Here is an 18,328-nt window from a genome sequence, read left to right as displayed (position 1 = left end):
CGAGTTATTTCCTCAAAAAACGGTTGTTTGTAGTTGTTACGCGATCGGTATTATAATGCGGATGTGTTGCGTGTGCGCAGGGGAGCTCACGCGAGCAGTGCTCGCTGGCCGGACCATCTTCGAGTCATCCTACTAACTTGAATGCTTATAGTTTGGTCTACTTCTCCGCTAAAATGGCACGCGTATGCGTGGACTCAGCCGGTACGTGCTAATTATGGTACCATCGGTACATTACCTACATTATATCATTATTTCTCCTCGGAAATTTTATTCTATGAAATATTTGATCGTCAGATTCATTAATCAGAACTGTACCTTGAAAATTGTTGTCCTTAACAAAGAAGACAAATCGCCAAACGTGAACGTCTCGAAAAATCAGAATAATGCTAACACCTATATTTATAACAACCTATATTTATAATTATAGTTTTGAGGTACTTATACGAATTGAAAGATCTGGCACTGTTCCATGTAGAAAAATCCTTAGCCGCGATATCAATAATATCATTGTGCTTCGAAAAACTAAAAAAAAGGACCTTAGAAGTGATTATAATTAAATTTCCCGCGTTAATATCTCTTTGAATATTAATCCTAGCGAAAAATTGTACTGAATCTTTCTTGTAGGCAATTTTATGCAGATTACTTGTGTAATAGAAAAAAATTTGCTATGCGCCACCGTTTAAGAGTTATTTACGAAAAACTAAAAAAAGGGACCTTTAATGTCAAATATCTCACTTCCGGTCAAGATTTCGATCAAGCAACCGGCAAATTCGGATTCAGCGGGGTCTAATTAGGTTAAAAAACCCGGTTGCCAAAAAGTAATATGATTTGCCAGTCGAAATCGATTTTATGAAAAATAAAACCAGTCTAAAAGACAGAGTGTGTTCTTATTTGTCCCCGACAGACCCCGTGGGGCAGGGATTAATGGGAATACACCGAAGATAGACATCACAGGTATCTTATCGAAGCAATTTTGGTGCATACTATTTTACATAGACTTCCACCTACTATATTACCACTTAATACTTACATGATGTTCATTTCATATGCTTAATAAACTACGGCAAACTACAGGTCTACAGGACAAAAACAATTGGTACCATACAAAACTAAGATATTTTTCATCATACTTAGTTAAAAAAATCAGACTATAGTGTAGTTTTATTTTATGAGGAAATATTCTACAATAACAAAATTTTAATACAATTGGTATTACCAATTACGTGTATCATCATCATTGGCCACAGGGCTTCCAACCGGCCTCCTGGCGTTTGAGATGTGGCCTAGCATGACTTGACGTGGAAGTCTTCTAGGATCCATTCTATGTGCAATTGTACATGGCCAAGCCAAGTGAGCCTTCTTTGCTTTCATGTTAATTGATCTGAGTCTGGATTTAGTATTATTTATGCTATTCTTACTTGTTCCACAACCAATTATATGTATAAAGCGATAAAAAAAGTGTGTGTGTCAGCTCCGACGCACGACTGGAGTTTACTAAAGTGGAATTAGTTAAAAGACAAATAATGTAAACAAACCTATCACCCGTAATTTCTTCGTAATCTCGCACTTTTTGTGGCCAGCCATGATTTTATTTACAGTTTAAATAGGTACTTAAACGTTTTATTTATATCAATTAGTATTTAAAATATATGGTATGTATGTGTCAATGAAAACAACTATCGTGAAACTTTTAGGTTACCTATACGTCAAATGCTAAAAATGTGTCATATTTGTTTACATTATTTGTCCTTTCTATTGAACTCCACTTTACTACTTCACTGGCTCAGTGACCCAAAAAGGATCTTGGCCTCCGAGACAAGAGAGCGCCACTCTGCCCTATTCTGCGCCACTTCATGCCAGTTGGGTACTCCGAAGGGCTTCGACCCTCCCGCGGTATCTGGGACGCCCAGACGGACGTTTCCTACCCTGCCCCCCACATACGCTCTTCTCACAGCATGATCCTCTCCCATCCTCTCCAGGAGCCAGCGGAGTCGTGTGGCTTTGATCTCGCCAATTACATTGGGCATCGCGACCAGCTCCTCTAACTCTAACTCCACTTTACGAACGATTAATACCTACATCATGAAATTTAAGATCAAATCTCTGCAAATTGAAGTGTTTCCATGTAGCCGTTGCTAGGGAATGAGCAAGATAAGTTGCGCACGAAACATAACGTAACGTAACGTTTGATTGTAGTCCACATAAATTTTCATACCCCGGGCTTAAATATGAAAATGGAAAACTTAAAGAGTAAACACCAAACATATCTCTAACGAGGAAAACATATTTAAATTATGTGCTAGGTATAAAGTCATGTGTGGAGTTTATTTCTTAAGAATCGATAATAATAAATTACGTCGGCACATTGCGAATGTTTCCTTAAAATTACCTACTTCGTATTTACGTAAGTTTTTTTTATTTGGGTATCTTATACGTGTATTAATGCAGTTTATATCTTAGATTGATCGTAAAGTGGCAGGCGCGCTGCGCGGGCGCCGGCTGCACTCGAAGTGCACTACTATACGCACACACGCGGCGTGCACCCTTTCAGGCGTGAAAATCAATGTTATAAATAATCAGGCGCTCGCGAATAATTATCATACGAGCTTGAAGGCCAGTGCGGTTTTGACCAGTGCTCCATTCCCATGAAAAAAATATAGAAAAACGTGAAAAAACCTTCCCCCAGCGCAACAACGGAAAGTGAACATGGATTGGTGGAAATTGGTCGGTATCATGTAGTGTTAGTTTTGGAATAGTGTTAAGTGACTGGTGAAAGTGACGTAAAAGGTGCATTTTGGGACAGTGAAACAAGTGAACCTAATGAGGATTGCATGATCTAAAAAGTGAAGTCTTAATACTTAATTCGTGAAGTATGATGACCGATATGGGCTAAATGAAATGAGGACTTGATTTGAAATTAAATGTATAAATATTATATGTATCCAATACGGGCAATAAATTAAACCAGATATAGAATTTATCCGTCTAATCATTAATAAAGAGGTATTTTTAAGTTACACTTAATTATGACCCCGTAATTATTTTTTTAATTTACCGAGCAGCAATGTACTGCAAACATTAGGAGACATAACATGGCTTGATATTACGAGATACGAGTTTTTTAATAGTAACTGCCAACAAGCGTTCACAGTTACTTTAAAAAGCTCGCATCCCGTAATTTGTGTGTTGTATTACATTGCGGGCCGAATTATTTTGTATTGTTAAATTTTTCATTACATTTCTAAGCATAATCTATCTCAATATACTTTTAGGTTCTGTGCTAACCTCCGTTTAAATATTCGCCCGTATTGGATTTACACCCTTGTTTGGGATTAAGTCCTTTTCTGGACTGATCGATAATGTAGTGAATGCAAACTTATTTTACGCACAGATTAAACATCTTCATTATCATTTCTACTGTCATATTTTCACCTATTGATTTAGGTTTACTAATACTTATTATACAGTACATATGGTGTTACTTACTTATGGTACTGTAAAGACCGCCATAGGGCGGGATTAAGGACAATACGTGGCTATGTCAAAAATGTAAAGGGCCATATGTACTGTAAAACTTTGTACCTAACACGTTATGATTTATAAGCTTACGAGTAAGTAAAACATTAACACAATAAATACACCGCTTAAACTGATATTCCTTATTTCTGACACTAATAAACTTCGAGGCAATAGTGTATCACGGTATATTTTTATAAATATTATTTAGTTACTGACTAACGATTATTAGCTAATCGAGGCTTGTAGCGCGTTTATGAATAAGAGGGTTAATATTGATAGGTATAATTTATTTTTCGAGCACACACAATGGCAATAAATTATGAGAGATTTTTATACAGACTACATTTTATTATAATATTAATATTACATCTCGGCAACTCTTAAACACAACATTATGAATAACATGACACATGGTAACGAATATGATAGGGTTGCAACCACAACACAAAAACACAACAATGACGATAACTATAATAAAACATCAATTAGTGTTAATAACATAACTAGTAGTTCGCCCCGAACTGAGAACTCGCGGTTTGCCAAAAATTATATAGAGCGATTGACTTTGTTGCACCTACTTACTCGTATAGTTCGACATAAAATCTGTGCCTCCAGTGCAAAAGGGTTAAACTGAAAAAATGAAATTTTTCAGTATGGCCGAAAAACGTTTCAAACCGTGTTTTCTCTGCATTATTTCTAAAAAAATTAGGTTTTTGTTTTTAGTTTAGATAGTTTAAGTCATGAATTATAACTTGTCATTTAAATTAACCTGACTTATGTGAAAGTAACAGTAATATTAACTTTCAAAAAAAACTTATATCCCTTTTCACAAAAATAATGAATGTGTGAAAAGGTTAAACTGCACTTTCTCTAATAGTGGTGCTAAAATCTTTTTGAACTTTTGTATTGTGTAAAGAAACTATTTTGGGAACAAAATATTGCATTTTTTTAGAATGATGGTAAAAAAACAAACCAAAAAGAATAATATCAATGTAATTAAAGAGTGACTTAATATCTTTAATTTCTCTGTTCAAATTGCGAATGGGCAGTACAACAAGGCAGTTGTACTTGTTGGTCTTACTTCCCCATCTTATTTTTTGTTTTTGTTGCCCAATTATTTCATAATCAGTCTGCCAGGTGTATTTTCTTCGACAGGACTTTCTTTTTGATATTTTGAATTCGCTCACTTCAATAAACAACAACTATTCCTTTTTTTCGTTTACCTTTTCTCGCAATGACTTCAGTTTTCCATAGCACACTGAAGTTATAAAAGCTGATGGCATGCGTCATGATTCCACGAGCGGGACTCACGGGAGCCGAGCGGCGTACGCGCCGCCGACCCCTCTTCTGCACCCCGCACATCCTTGATCATCAATCTCTCCACACCCAAAGCAGTCGCTGGTCATCCTATTGACTTCCACCGTTTAGCACAACATTGATCAACTAATAAATTTCATATGGAAAGGAATCTAAGTGAACATTAACCATAATAGCCATAAACTAAATTATTTATACCCCTTTACACATCATGACGTCCTAAAAATTGTTTGTGAATAATAAAAAAACTCAAGTTTTACCGTCACTTACGAACTAAACTAGGTAGTTGAAATAGATCTAAGTGAATTTTGATTTCCTTACACCCAATGTTTTTTGAAATGTACTTTATTCACTTAGATTAAACTTTACTTTAACCATCGTTCGTAAGACGATTCTTACATACCAATTTTTTAAACGAGATTATATAAAAATAAATCGTTTTGAACATAATGGTTAAGATCTTTGGCAAACTTTAATCCTTTTGCACAATCGATATCTCAGCAATTAGAAGTCGTATTAGGGCCATGTGTGTCAGCACAAAAGATGTAGGTTCTTGAAATAAACCTTGTACTTGCAAAATTTGTAATTTGGACAAACTCGAGTTAAACCCTTTTACACTGGAGGCACAGAAATAGTAGAAAATAATTTTCAAGAAAAAGAAAACGACTTCTATGGGGGCCGGTGAAAGATTATTGTACATAGATGGTGCACTATGTAGAAAAGGAGGTAAAACCACCCACTTTTCTAGTAGGTAGCATTTCGTTTCTGTAAGGGTCGCAGTTTTAGCCTCACGAACCCACTTCTCTGATAGTGGTTCGGTTCTGTGAGGATTGCAGTTCCAACCTAACCAAAACCACTTTTCTAGTAGCATTTCGTTTCTGTAAAGCTCGCAGTTCTAACCTAACCTAACCCACTTTTTTTCGGTTCTGTGAGGATCGCAGTTCAAACCTAACCTAACCCACTTAACGGCGCGTGCGGTGCGGTGTACGGGGGTTTGAGCGGGAGGGGCTAGTTTGGCATCATTATACTTTATACCTACATTTTATGGTAGGTAATCATAGTGGTTTATTTAGCTTAAGTATCAGTGGTTTTCCGGGTCAAGGTCCGAGTCCAGGTCCGGGTCCAGTTCCGGGTCCAGGACGGGCTTCAGGTCCAGATAAGAGCCCGGATCCGGGTCAGGTCTGGCTCCAGGGCCAGCTCCGTCAAAATCGAAATTCGAAATCGCCAAACGTGTAGTCATTGAAGAGTTCTGTTCTGATCTGTGGTGGTCAAATGTTTACCTTTTTCCAATAAAAAAAAAATCATCATCAGCAGTTCCACTTCATCAAATGCGACAGTTTTTAATGTAAATTCTTGATTTTCTGATGAAAATACACAAATCTCTATACGCATGCCTTTTAAGATGTGAGGAGTTCCCTCGATTCCTCATGGATACCATCTTCAGACCTCGAGCTTGACAAAAATGTGACTTAAAAACTTAACTTGCTTAACAAACATAACGAAGAGGACAAATTGCCAAACGAGAACTATGCGTCGTTGAAGAGTTCCGTTCTCATCACCATCAGCAGTTCCACTTCATCAAATGCGACAGTTTTTAATGAAAATGCTTGATTTTCTGAAGAAAATACAAAAATCCTATACGCATGCCTTTAAGATTTGAGGAGTTCCATCGATTCCTCATGGATCCCATCATCAGAACTCGAGCTTGACAAAAATGTGGCTTAAAAACTTAACTTGCTTAACAAATATAACGAAGAGGACAAATCGCCAAACGTGAACTATGCTTCGTTGAAGAGTTCCGTTCTGACCATCATCAGCTGTTCCACTTCATCAAATGTCATTTTTTTGAATGTATATGCTTGATTTGTTGATAAAACACATAAATCACTATATGTATGCCTTTAAGATTTGAGGAGTTCCCTCGATTCCTCATGGATTCCATAATCAGAACTGGGTTTAGACAAAAACGGGACCAATCTGTATGCATATACATACAATCAAAAATATAATTTTCAAAATCGGTCCAGTAATGACGGAGATATGGAGTAACAAACATAAAAAAATCACAATCGAATCTCCTCCTTTTGAGATTTAGAAGTCGGTTAATAAATGAGGGCGCCACTTTCTACGTAGCTGTCACATTTTTGACGTAAAATGCTTACACATGGCAACAATTTATAGTCTGTTAAGGCATTTCCGTCAGTAGAATAAAGCGGCTAAAAAATGTAGGCGCAAAGGGTTATCGTCCCATAGAAAATTTGATTATCGCGCCTTTTTCTACTGACAAACTTGTTTGACCGACTATAGTATGGAAATTTTAGAGTTCCCATGGTATAATAATATACTCCGCCTGGTACTCTCTTCCCGTCTTTTCTTGGTCACGTGACTGACACAAGCCTACGTCATCATGCGACAGCGCTATATGATAATATGCGATAGCGCTATATAAAGTGGCAATGTTATTGTGACGTGTGTCACTCTGGGAAGAGAATACCATGTTTTATTAGACTATGACAGTTCCATTTTATTTAATTTCTACTATTTTATGTCCCACTATAGGCGGCAATGGATCAAAAATCGCGTGGATATATTACAAGGTCTGTGGAGCCCTTAACTGATACTGTATCTGTGGTAAGCCGAAATATTTCATACTGTCAAATGTCAAATACCTATATTACGTTTATTTTTATCTTGCTAATTATTTCAAAATGGTAAATTTAAAAACGATATTATAAAAGTGCAAGCCGAGCACTTTCATTTGATACCAAACTCGACCATACTTTCTTGCAAAAAGATGACCAGAATAGCAAGACCCCTCACAAATAGCTTTTTAGGTCATTGTTTTTAGCCTTCAAGCTCTTCTTTTTTTTTTATTGGAAAAAGGTAAACATTTGACCACAATCTCACCTGATGGTAAGTGTCTTCTAGCTCAATAACCCCTTGATCGAGCGTGCTCATAATTAAATGACTAAAATAGAATGCCCTCAACTACACGTTTACCCAATTTCATTTAAATTAGAACAATTTTACTTAAGTTCTTGAGTATCAAACTATCCTCTGATAGTTCAGCTTAAAAACTTCGAAATGCCGGGACGTGCCCCTAGCCAGCCGCGTGTCCCAAGTCGAATGTAAGAACTTCTTTCGCTTCGCTCGCTCGTTCGATTAAGTACACAATTCGTACAAGATTTGTTTTGAATTAATCATGCTATGTTACAATAACGAAACCTACAGACGACAGGAGCGAATGGTAGTCCTTAGCTGTTTGCACCAAGAAAGAGGAGACAGATCTGTTCTATCGAGGTTCCGTGATGAAATATTAAGTCTTGCAAATCTCTGCATACGGACATTGTCCAAAATGCATCGGATAGAATACCGATAGGCAAACAACTCGACGCTGGTGTTCAAAGCTCTGTAATTTGGACTGGAGATGGAGATCCTTACCAGGAATTCTGTGACCTCCACTGAAAATCTAGGGCCTCTAACAGACACTAGCCACATGGTAAGTGGTCAAACAGAAGGCGTTGCTAAAAAAATAACTTATCTTCAATCAGTATGAAAGAAAAATACTACATACATTCAAGATTCTAGACGATCGCTTAAGATATAATAAATCTCAGCATCTCTGAACATTATTTAGTCCAATAAACAGAATGCAGATTGTAGAGAATTTATTAAATATTTTTGATATAAATTTGAATAGTAACAAACGCTGTTGGTTATAGGCTTATTTTATTTATTTTTAACTGAACTACATCTAACAGAATGTCATCATTCGCTTGCCCTTATCCCATTCATTTGGGGTCGGCGCAGCATGTCTTTTTCTTCCATACCTCTCTCTCGCCCGTCATCTCATCATTCACTTGCGTTCGCTTCATATCATCTCTCACACAGTCCATCCACCCTTTTCTCGGTCTTCCTCTCCCATTACTTCCCTCCACATTCATTCGTAATACCTTTTTCGTCACATGACTTTCATCCCTCCGCATCACATGCCCGTACCACGCTAGGCGATTCGCTCTTACTTTTTCTACTATGGGTGCAACTTTTAGGCTTCCTCTTATATACTCATTCCTTATCCTATCCATTCTTGTCACACCACACATCCATCTTAACATTCTCATCTCCGCTACATGCAACCTCTTTTCATCCGTCACCTTTAGGGCCCAACACTCCGATCCATACATGACGACAGGTCTTATGATGGTTTTATAAATTTTACCCTTCAATCGAAGAGGCATTCGGGCGTCGCAAATGGTTCCCGTGACCTGTCGCCATTTCATCCATCCTGTGCTAATCCGGTTTTTCACATCACGGTCAATATCGCCATCGCACTGTACCAGCGAACCGAGGTACTTGAAGTCGGAGCAGACCGGCAACGTAACGCCATCGAGTTCCATGGCAGCGAAACTGGAGAGACCGCCGAAATCGCAGAACATATGCTCAGTTTTAGATCTGCTGATCTTCAGGCCAACATTCTCCAGGTTATGCCGCCATTTCTCAAGTCTGCTCTGTACCTCGAGTCCGTCTTCACCCACAAGCACAATGTCATCAGCGAAAAGCATACACCAGGGTGCCTCCTCCTGTATGTCCGACGACAGAGCGTCCATAATAAGCAGGAAGAGGTAAGGACTTAAGGCCGATCCCTGGTGCAAGCCTACCGTGACACTGAACCTGTCGGTGGTGCCAGCAGCTGACCGGACGCGTGTACAACATTGGTTGTACATTGACCGAATTAGCTCCACATACTTCCCAGGCACGCTTTTCTCTTTCAAAGCCCACCACAAAACCTCTCGGGGTACTCGATCGTATGCCTTTTCAAGGTCCACAAACACCATATGCAAGTTCTTTTTTGCACGTCTGTATTTTTCGCACAGTTGGCGAAGTGCAAAAATGGCGTCTGTTGTACCTCTCCCTGGCATAAACCCAAATTGGTTTTGTGTTATATCACTCTCGTCTCTCAGGCGTCTCTCTATCACTTTTTCCCATATTTTCATGCTATGTGACATGAGCTTTATTCCTCTATAGTTGTTGCATTCCTGTACATCCCCTTTGTTTTTAAAAATGGGCACCAGCAAACTGTCGCACCATTCGTCGGGAATAGTTTCTTCATGCAACAACTTATTGAAGAACAAAGTCAACCAGAATGTAATGCACAAAAACACAAGTTCAAGTGAGCCTGGTTTTTGGTAAGCTCGCAGCACCTCAGCAGCTGCTGCCATTGTTTATCGCCGGAGGCTGCGCTGCACATGGCCCGTAGCCAAGGTATTCGTTTATCGATAAAAGACAACAGAAAAAAAATTGGTACGACAGGTGCAAACGAAAACTCATGATCATAATTTCATACATACAAATCCTACAATACAAAGTTATATGTAAACAATTGTAACTATTTAGGTAAGGTAACGCGTATGACGCGCAGGATCCCAACAAGCCGGAATGGGGACTGTGTGATTCTACACATATTTAAGACATTTGAGTTTCTAGACCTTATCTACAACCACTCTGTGCTTCACTCTTGGATAGTGTTTATTATTTTTGCCCTAGTGCGGTAATTACCACAATACGTGCCTATGTCAAAATTTAAAGGGCCATATGTACAATACACGTGCGAAAAGGTAATTCGTAACGAGTGGCGATAGATTGAACCACGACCGAAGGGAGTGTTTTAAATCGACATGAGTTGCGAATTTCCTACTTTTCGCACTTGTATCGTAATGTACTATTATTATTCTTGTCAGAAGGTGAATGTGCCCGTCATATACTTCGCAGGATTTATTTACTTACATTTTCACTAGAATTTTCAATGATAGGTGATTGATGCGAGTGAGAGTTTATTTATTGCCGTGTGTTTATCTGTCTACGACGAAGTATATATAAAAAGGAAGGTTTTGTGTGTTGACGTTAATATATCACATACATACATATAAGTATGTGTACAATGAGAAGGAGGCTTTACGAAAAAACTACCTACTTGTAGTTTTTTATTTACTGGACTTATATTTAAAAGTATGCTAGTGTTTTTCACATAGGTACGTTTTGTATAACCCGTCACATAGGTTTAACATACAAAATAGAATCACTTATTTTTTTCGATTATGAGCAGAAATAAAATACCTCAACATTTGTAAATAGTTCTAAAAAAAGTAATGGCTTTACCTGAATACTCCCAAATATGCAATAATTTGAGTAAACAGTGTAAACACATATAAAAATTAGTGCAGGGGACTTACTTTCTTATTCAATATTGAGCGTTTGTACGAGTGCGAGATTTTTTATGTATTTGTTACCTACATTAGATCGTCAATCCAGGCGGCGTAGCACGGTCGCGTTTTTATCCCTTGTCACCATGTCTGTCACGTTCTAACAAGTATGTAAGTGCGAAAGGGACGCGCATAGTGATAGACGATAAAAATGGAACCGTGCTGCGCCCACAGGAATCAGTCGAGTTAGGTACAAATAGCAACACTCCTAACTGCAAATCGGTGGGCATTATTACAAAAGGCATAAGGTCCACCGATGTACAGTAAACAGTGTGGACGATGGTACCAGAACTCTAATGTTATACTATTAGCTTCGTACCGCCTCACTTCTCGAAATCCGCTTCACCCCCTACAGTTTAGAAAATCATGTCTATGACGATTACGAAAAAGAAGTACGTCAGCCATCTTAGATTTATAATCTTCCAAATCCGTAACCCCGAGAACCTAGAAAACGATAGCTATAACGACTTTTACATAAAGGTAGGTACATCTCCGTTATCTCCCATTCTGAAGTGGTAATTCGCACCCAAGAAAACCTAGAAAACGATATCCACTTTTTCAAAATACATACTTCCATGAAAAATTACCTACATGTAAACCAATAATTTCCTTCAAAAAATATTTGTGATTTTATCGATATTTATAGCTAAATAGCTATTCTCTTAATCGGAACAGAGGCAAAATTCAATAAAACTAAAATTGTTAAATTAGGTTCAGCCGTACAGCTAGTTATAAATAGGGTAACTAAAACTATAATATAGGTACCTACTTTATTTTATGTACCTATAGAGATTAAATGCAATAGGTATGATGCGCAAAAAACGAACTTCGTATCGTGGTTCTTAAAAGTGGCTTATAGTAGGTAACTGATCCGACTTATCCAAAAAACCCATACCCAACAACTCCTAATAACATGACCTCAGAGATATTTAGGTCGTTAGTTACCTGAGTATACATTGTCACTAGGTACCTACTTACATACTTTGATGAGGTAAAATCCACTATTTTCATTTATTCCCCGAACAATGATTTATGTGCTTAACAGCTTAACGCATACAAATCCTCCCGAGGTCTATTATTTGCACATGACTTAATTTTTTTCATGCGCTGGTTGTAAATCCCATAGCCTTGCACTACGCACTGACTTTTTCATTTGCACTAGACCTTGTTATACTTATTACTACAACTGTGTGATTTTTTGTTGCGGTGCCATAATAGGGTATTTTCCTACTAGTCAAATCAGTTACTTTTAGAACTGTCAAAACGATTTGCTAATATGGAATTTATATGAAACATTACATCGTGACGTCACGGTCAACTCATACTTTTTATATTTCTATCCGATTTATTAAATAGAACTTGTGTTTAAAAATAACTCTTATCTGTGTTTTTCTTATAATTATCTGGTGCTTTATTTCATGCATGGTGTAAAATAATTTATTTTAAATATGTACATTATAATACTCTATTGTTATTTTTTAAATAGGTACCTACTCGGTATACTTAGTAGAATCAAAACGAAAGAAACAATCAAAAGTCTGTAAATAGTAGGTATGTACTTATTTTACAAATACCTGGTTGATTGATTTTGAATCTGATTTGATAATTCTACCTTATTTACAGTATAGCGTACTTGTATAATTTCATTCACGGTTTTTACCGTTCAAGCGTCAACGATCTGTTTTGTCTTGCAATCTGCTTAAGTACATACCTAGATAAGAGGTAGTTTTAATCCCTCTGAAGCAAATCGACAACGTTGCCTCAAAAAAAAACTGCTGATTGTTAATTAAAAGTATTAAAACCTTACTATTGTTTATTTTTTTAGTTCGCCGTCCTGGTAGCTGTTGCGTATGTCCACGTTACCGCCGATGGGCCAAAGTAAGTATACTAACTCTACTTTACCAACTTTAAAATGAGTATACAGGGTGGCTAAAAAATAACTGCACTCCCGTTGCCAGGGAGGTTTTGGGATTATACTGAGCAACTTTTACCGTGTGACCGACCCCGAAATAGTAAAAGAATAAAAGTTGCTCAGTATAATCCCAAAACCTCCATGGCAGCGGGAATGCAGTTATTTTTTAGCCACCGTGTAATAGTATTTAGATAAGAAAGCTATCTTGAATGTTGTCAATACGTTGCAGAAACGCACAAAGAATTAATTCATCATGGCGAGGTATGACCAGACCGATTGCAACTATTTTGTGGTGGTGGTGATAGTTTTATTTATAAATAATATGGAGACGAAGGGTATTTTTTTTTTGTTAAAAGCATTGCGAAATATACTTATTACACTCAGAGACACGATTAACTTGCCAGGCCATGTCATATTGAGGTGTATATTATATTCTCTTACATACAAGCAAAATTAGTCTATTATGATAATTATTTAATTTAAAAGTTTAATAGAACTTCTTGATTTTCTTTTTTTAACTAATTTACAAATTATTATTGTCACGAAAACACTCACGTTTGATTAAACACTTTAGTTCAGGTAACAATTTTTATTTTTGCACGTGTAAAGGGGCCCACTGATTACCAGGTTCGTCGGACGATATTCAGCCTGTCAGTTAAATGCAAAATTTGACAGCCCCGAACAACTGACAGGCTGATACCGTCCGGCAAACTGATAATCTGTGGGCCTCTTTATGAATCTTGACACGGTTTTTTTATACCTAAATAAATAATTTATATTTATGGTCAAAATACCTACACTTGGCAATAATAACCATGGCAGGCTAATCCATATACTTACACTAACTAATTACCTCCCAGATCAATACAACTGGTATTAAGTTAAAATCATCAATCATGTCACGTTAAATTTAATCATGTTTCACATAAACACGTCAAATAACCTTGTGTCCTTCATAGATACTCGTTATAGTTTGCGAAAGCGTTCTTATTAATCGCCCCAAGCCACGCGCTGTAAAATTCGATGTCAATGCACCAGCGATTGCGACCTTAAATTGTTATGTTTCCCCGCTAAGCGCTAATTGCTTGAAATGAATCAACCAACCAGGCGTAATGAGTACTTGGCCAGTAGAAAGTGCGAGTATTCCAAGGGACATTACGCACTATGAGGTAAAGACGATCGGTAATACTGGCGGTCCGAAATGTGTGAATTACGCGAAGTGTGACGGCGGGGCGGCAGCGACGTCGCGGCGACGTAGCAGCGAAAGCCGCTGCCGCATCACGCGCGAGCCATTGACACTAAGCGGAACCGCCACCGGCAATACACGATGAACATGCATGCGATCGATCACTCGCAAAGATATACCGACACTACTTTGTTTTGTTGCAGAAAAAAGATCCGGATACATCTACCACAAAAGGTGAAGCACATACACCACCACAAGAAGATTTATATAACGCAACATCCTGCGCAGTCCCAATATGCTCCCGCTTACTTACCGAACGCAGAAGGGGCAGTAGCGGTCCCGACGAACGTGGCATTGCCATCTGTTGCCAGCATTGTACCACTCGATTCAGAGGAGCTGTTTGAGGAGTCACATAATAGACTGCCTGGAGTTGCGGCTGCGGCCTCCAAGTTGTTGCCACTGTATAGAGCCCGAGGGTACTACGGACCCAACCACTCTGAAGTCGAAGAGCAGGATTACGACCTGGATCCTCCTCCCGAGCCGGAAGACTCTTACCTGCCGTCCGCCTTCTCAGCCCCAGCCGCGACCGCTGCTTCGACCCCTAAAAGGGTGAAGGTTTTAAAGGTTAATGAGACACCGCGAAAGAAGGTAAAAAAAGTAAAGCCTAAACGTGTTATCACGGTGCGAAATAGACCTCAACCCGAAGAAGAACACCCAGTGTCCAGTTTTCATGAACAGTTCTATTCGGACGTGGCAGGATCCGGAACTATTAAAAAGATAAGGAAACCGCAACGAGTTGAAAAAATTATCGACGGCGACACCGAACACATTCACACGTATAGCGAAGAGCACATACACAAGGTAGTATTTGACGACAGGCCCAAGCTGACCGGCGTTGTGGGCCTGCACGGGCCGCGTGACCATCTCGCCAGCATGTCCGCGCTGGCCGCGCACCACCCACTGATTCCGCTCAAAAACTCACAAACCTTGCTGGCTCTCTCTTCCGACCCCTTCACAGGATTAACAGCTGTCGGGTCGATGGGAACGCCATCGCATTTAGAATACGCTGCTTACAATCCTCGCGACGTAACCCACGATCACATATTTCACGATCATGGCGAGATTACATCAGATATTGACGTAATAAAAGATAGCCTGAGTTCACCTCCCAAGGGCTCTTACAATAGCCAGGGTTTACGAATCAGCGGAAGTGCCCCCAAACGCCACAAATATGGGACACAAAAATACTCAAAACCAACTAAACCGTCCGCATCGACTGACTTTTCGTACTATGAAGGTATATATTCGCCCCACAGTCGTCCAAAGAAGACGCCGAAACCTATACCAACGACACCAACGCCACATTACGAATCTTCATCGGAAGTGAACTATGACGATTACAGGAGGATTCCATCTTTTAAAGTTAAAGACAAGTCTAAACTGAAAAGTCGTTATGTAACGCCGAACCCATACTACAGCGAAGACAAGCTCGCAGACTACCGGCTGCAGCAGGCCAGTGTGCCGGCGCCTTTCTCCTTGTCCAGCACCGTCGTGCACGACTACAAGCCGACCTCCTACGACTCCTCAGCATCCGCGCAGACACAAACTAGTTTTACGAATTTCAAAGATCCGTTTGTTGATTTTAAAGGCTACTCTAACAACTTTGATTACGACACATATGCCTCTCCTTCAAACGTTCAAGCGACAGAAAACAAAGACAGACAGGCTGCACGAAAAAAAAATAAAAACAAGTCGATATCGACCCAAAATATAAGTTTTGGAGGACACACTCAACATCAATCCGTACTAGACCATCTAGAAGACCCGAACTCGTCTGGGTCGGGTGTAACCCTAGAGGACGATACGCCTACATCTGCGGAAATAAATGCAGCATTCGATAATTTTCAATCGACAGATATACCAACGGCATACACTATAAAAGAAACTTCACCGGTACACCAATATTACTCGGCAATGGCTATCAAAGCGTTGCACGGAGACCCTATGTCGGCTCCGGCTGCTTCCAACGACAACTTCCAGTACGCCGAGCCCCCCACCCAGTCGACGACTTCTCAGCCGTCGTCTGTGGCCACAACCACAGGTTCTACGCTTCGCTTTTACAGAATACAAAGCACAGATACGGCGGCCACGCCTACAACAAACCACCATCCTGGCACCAAACAAAGCATACGCACTCGTGAGAAAAAAAGACTACAAAGTGTCGCAGCAACAAAAGCTGAACCTGCGCATAGGTTTTCAGTGTTAAAGGAGTTTACATCAACGGACAAGAGTTCTGGCAGGTCGGTGCTCCCGACGTCGCTCAGACATCTCCACAGATTCACAAACGAGCACCCAACGGATTCATCCACCGTGAGAGGGAAGCTTAAATATGGTGATAAAATATGAACAATTCCGAACTATAGTGCTATTGTTAGGTTATTGCATTATCCGTGATCTTAGTCTACGTTTACAACACAGGGAAGACCGCGAGTGCGTTGTTTGATACACAACTGTTGCTAAGTGAATATTTATATTTTAAATTGTTTCATAAGTAGCCGTAATAATCATATTCGATTATTATTTATGTAAATAGAAGCGATAACGGAATTCATTCATGCATTTTACGAATCTTAGACAAAGTTGTAATATACACATGAAGAAGTTTTATAATTACAAAATTCATAAATTACTACTTGACGAGTAATTTTATTACACTTTACCTAATATCAGCTCATGATTGTGTATGATCTGATTTATGCTGATAACTATTATATTATATTTAAGCTTTATTGCCGACTGTACATTTTTCCCATTTTCTTTATTTTTGCACATTTTACCGCGATTGTTTTTAATAGCTATCTATTTGGGGTTCCCGGATGATGTTGCATACCTAGTTTTCATTCATTAATCACTTTCCTCGGACTGATCGCGCTGTAGGTACTATACAGAAGATCCTGTCCTGGCCACATGTCCACGACACGACGCCGTCACCGTGAAACGTACAGGAGATTTTCTGCATAAGGATTTCAGCGGCGCCGCCTCGTTTCACTGTGACGCGTGCCTGACCGCCGTGGACATGGCCAGGCCCAAAGAGTACCGACAAGTGGCGCTTTATGGCCAACACAGTGCTTCTTATATAGGTACCGTAATAATTTCACCATTTTTCATTTTTGCTTATATCATAATGATAACTGTAACTAATTAACTACTGAGGGCCTACCGCGAACCACGTTCGACGTGTTGCCTCTGTGTCGCACTTGTAAATTAGTACGTAAGTGTGACAGGGAGGCAACACGTCGAACGTGGTTCGCGGTAGGCCCTCAGTACCTAAGTAATGTCTGGGTCACACTGGGAAACGCCGTTGTTTATGGCAGGACGCTTTTCATACAGCTACACTGGGATTAATGCGATAATCAACGCCGTTTCCCGTTAGTGTGGCCCAGGCATAATAAGTACTAAGGTAACTCATATTTACTATTTACTTACAGTAATCAAAACTAAGCTGCAGGTAAAAGTAAGGTTACTATTATTGTTGCTTTCGTGAAACTTGCAGGCGTTTCGTTTAAACGGTCGATACAGATAAAAGGCAAAAAGAAAGGACAATGCGTTCACTGAATATAAAATGCAGTGTTCAATAATAGGCATCGAGTTCGTCTGAAATAATATTGATAGCATATTAAGCAGTGAACTAACGTAAAAGTGTGCAGCTAATTAATCTTGAAACGCGTTACCATTTTTTAGTCAACACCCGACAATCCACCTCCCCTTCGATCCCACGAAATCAGTTCTGTCATTTTTGCATAATTTAGGAACAAACATCCAAATCTCCAACCAACAAATCTCAAATCAACAACAACAACAATATTAGTAAGATAAATATGTACCTACTGATAACTACGTAGGGAACTGAGGGCCTGCCCTAAAAAAGGTAGATAAATCAAAATTTCATTATCTGCCTCTCTATCGCTCTTGCACATTGAAGGCCTATTTCGTATTGTTGATATATCACGCGCGGGCTAAGCGATCCATTTTTCAAGCTTTTATTTAACTAGCCCTAAAAAAATGAGTTTTGTTTTGTCATTTTAATTTTCTTTTTTCTAAACGGCCGACTCATACATTTATTAGCCTACTACG

The 18,328-nt window shown here is 39.1% G+C and overlaps 1 protein-coding gene across 1 annotated transcript; it reads left to right on the top strand.

Annotated features, from left to right (window-relative positions):
• The first annotated feature begins 2,441 nt into the window (after positions 1 to 2,441).
• Positions 2,442 to 16,919, top strand: LOC134803935 (uncharacterized). The gene is made up of 3 exons (XM_063776761.1): positions 2,442 to 2,724; positions 12,922 to 12,974; positions 14,398 to 16,919. Exons 1-3 carry the CDS (start codon positions 2,707 to 2,709, stop codon positions 16,598 to 16,600), a joined length of 2,274 nt encoding a protein of 757 aa, XP_063632831.1. The 5' UTR covers positions 2,442 to 2,706; the 3' UTR covers positions 16,601 to 16,919.
• Positions 16,920 to 18,328: the final 1,409 nt, after the last annotated feature.

Source organism: Cydia splendana, chromosome Z, assembly GCF_910591565.1.
Source record: "Cydia splendana chromosome Z, ilCydSple1.2, whole genome shotgun sequence".
Classification (NCBI taxonomy): Eukaryota; Metazoa; Arthropoda; class Insecta; order Lepidoptera; family Tortricidae; genus Cydia; species Cydia splendana.
The sequence above is the reverse complement of the archived record's forward strand: the minus strand, read 5'-3'. Positions and strand labels throughout refer to the sequence as shown.

Excerpts from the sequence above, each read along its gene's own strand:
- LOC134803935 (XM_063776761.1), top strand. Across the intron at positions 12,975-14,397 it reads GTTACCGCCGATGGGCCAAA|AAAAAAGATCCGGATACATC; the intron begins GTAAGTATACTA and ends GTTTTGTTGCAG.